The 2599-nt window shown below is 39.2% G+C and overlaps 2 protein-coding genes across 2 annotated transcripts in view; both read left to right on the plus strand.

Annotated features, from left to right (window-relative positions):
- The window catches only part of LOC103353102 (liver carboxylesterase 2-like), an 8593-nt gene extending 8318 nt beyond the window's left edge, over nucleotides 1-275 (plus strand). The window contains exon 15 of the mRNA XM_008275881.1: nucleotides 203-275. Within this exon, the coding sequence (XP_008274103.1) occupies nucleotides 203-275 (73 nt within the window). The remainder of the gene's footprint in view (nucleotides 1-202) is intronic.
- A 160-nt stretch (nucleotides 276-435) lies between these two features.
- The window catches only part of LOC103353099 (fatty acyl-CoA hydrolase precursor, medium chain-like), a 9114-nt gene continuing 6950 nt past the window's right edge, over nucleotides 436-2599 (plus strand). The window contains 2 exon segments of the mRNA XM_008275879.1: nucleotides 436-667; nucleotides 2459-2597. Coding sequence (XP_008274101.1) covers nucleotides 490-667; nucleotides 2459-2597 — 317 coding nt within the window. The 5' untranslated portion in view covers nucleotides 436-489.

Here is a 2599-nt window from a genome sequence, read left to right on the forward strand (position 1 = left end):
TTTGAGGACGACTGTATTTTCTGGATCACATTAAATAGCAATCTAATGTAATACAAGTAAACTATATTCAAAATATCCCCCCCCAAGACATTTACTATTGTGAAATATTAATAAAGTAAAATGACAGATTGGAGTTCCTAAGTGCAGTGTTTGACTCACTGTCTTTGCTCTCGGTGCAATGGTTCAGATATGGGTTTTGCAGGTCAAAGGGAAAGACTTATAACCTCCTGGGTGTGTCTAAGCAGAAGTGTTTTCAGGCCAGGCTGGGTGCATAAACTACCAGACCTGTCATGAGGCCAGCAGATACACAGATGTCGTCACAGGATGTCAAGTGTTGACCAACGCTGGAGTATTTTTTGTAATTTTTTTTTGCTCCTGATCTGAGGAACAAGTGAACCACGTGGTAGATAGGGGGCAGAAACAAACCACCTTGTATTTGATCAGCTGTTGCAGTGGTGCAAAAAGCTGCGGAGTCACGTCACAACTCCCATGCCATCGCCTTTTATGTGCAGCTCTGTCACGGTCAAAGTAACCAGGAAGCACTTAATAAGAGGCGATCCAGTGTTTGCGGCGTCCACACTGCGGCCAACCATGGAGCTCCGCGCACCGCAAACTTCCTGCTTTCTGATCTCCGTGTTAATCCTCGCTGTTACTGCGGACCTGCAGGGTAAGTAAACTTAATTCCTAACTCTCTCTCTCAGCACACATCAGATGCACTATTTATCCAGCTCCATATTTATTTATTTATTTTAAAACAGCGCACCTCAAATAGAAATGAATGACTTGTTACCCGGATGTTACCTGCCCTCAGTTTTTCAGTTGACTCAAGATCACCTCTTACCTCCAAGCTCACTGTGTGTAAAAGGTGAAAGATTACAGAGACTCATATCTGTACTGTACATGGTTTAACTCTCATATGCATCAGGTTAATTGTAGATGAATTATTTGTACCATTTATTTCAACATAATATGTCACAACACTAATTTGTGTTGCATTCATTCAGTCTATTGCTGCAGTGATTTGTGTCTCTCTGTAGAGCACAAACTCAATCTGAATGAGTGAATAGGTGTGTTTTTCACTCCAAACTTGATTCACCGATGACTTTTTTTATGAATCATGCATTCAGTTTAGACTTTCAGAATTCATAATTCTAGACTTTATACTGCAACAGAGCCCAAGGGGACATCTATTTTTTATTACTTGTTTTGTCCAATCAGCAGTCACAACAGCTAAAGATTAGATTTTTAAGTAAAAGAGCAGAGAAACTCGCTAAGTCCTCGAGCTTGAGAAGACTGAAATAGAACAAGTCTGGCAGTTATCTTTAATAATTACTTACGTGATTCATCTTTTGATATAATGGTTAATTAATTTTCCGTTGATCACCAATAACGGAGTGCTGATTTTACAACTCGTTGCTCACATATATTCAGTTGTGGCAATCATTCAGTCGTTTTCTTTCACATGACTGGATGTCAGCGGTGGTGAAAGGTAACTGAATACCGTATGTAACTGTAAAGGTACTTTACTCGAGTATTTCTATTTTATGCAGCTTTGTACTTTTATTTCACTACATTTCAGAGGGTGATTTATATCAAACTCATCCTGGTAGTCTTGGCTCAGCGATAAAGTCTCTAATAATAATATGTTGGGTCCTTGAGCAAGGCCCAGCATATTATTATTAACGAGCTGGGATATGCAAAGACTGACTTTTGTTGTACTTGGAGCAATGACGATAAAGTCCAATCCTAATCTCTTTTGATACACTTTGTGAAAGATAAAACCAGTGGTTTACTCACCTTTGTGACTTCAGATATCTTATTTCGATCTAAATTGTAGTGTGTTTTCAGGGTCACATTTCAGATGTCTCCAAGTTGTTAAAAGCTTCACCAAATAATGATTTTTCCCTTTGAGCTTCTCACATGGTTTCATATTAAAGAGTCTTCAAATGATCCAATATCTCACTGAGAATCAAAGATTAGAGAAAAATCCAAAGTCTGAAAACAGATCTTTCAAAATTTTCTCACACTAATCATCTAATGGCCCCTCGGATACATTTGGTGTCCCTGTTTATGGTAATGTCACTTCTAAGTATATATCAGTCAGAAGTGCCAAAGTAGCACTTTCGCTTAATTGATTTAACAACACTTTGAAGTAAGATTTCTCATGCAGGACTTGCACTTGAGTATTTTATCATTGCTTTACTGTTACTCAAGTAAACGATCTGAAAACTTCTTTCAACACCAGATATGACTCAAGTGGAAAGTTTCATCCTAACACTGGTGCACTTGTCAGCTGCACACACCTGTGACTGTATAAACACAAGACACAACTTAAAACCAGATGTTGCATACTTGGACAAATTCTGTTTTAGGTGTTTTCCACTGAAAAATTCATAAACTGTTATTGTGTTTTTTTTTGCTGTAAATTGTGATGGGATACTTTATGACATTCTGACAGCACCTGAAGTTCACACAAAGCTCGGGAGCCTGAGAGGTGAGTATGTGAGTGTAAAGGGCAAAGAGACCGGAGTCCACGCCTTCCTGGGTGTCCCATTTGCCAAGCCACCCGTAGGTCCTTCCCTGAGACTGGCTCCACCTC

The sequence above is a fragment of the Stegastes partitus genome, unplaced genomic scaffold (genome assembly GCF_000690725.1).
Source record: "Stegastes partitus isolate 25-593 unplaced genomic scaffold, Stegastes_partitus-1.0.2 Scaffold60, whole genome shotgun sequence".
NCBI lineage: Eukaryota > Metazoa > Chordata > Actinopteri > Pomacentridae > Stegastes > Stegastes partitus.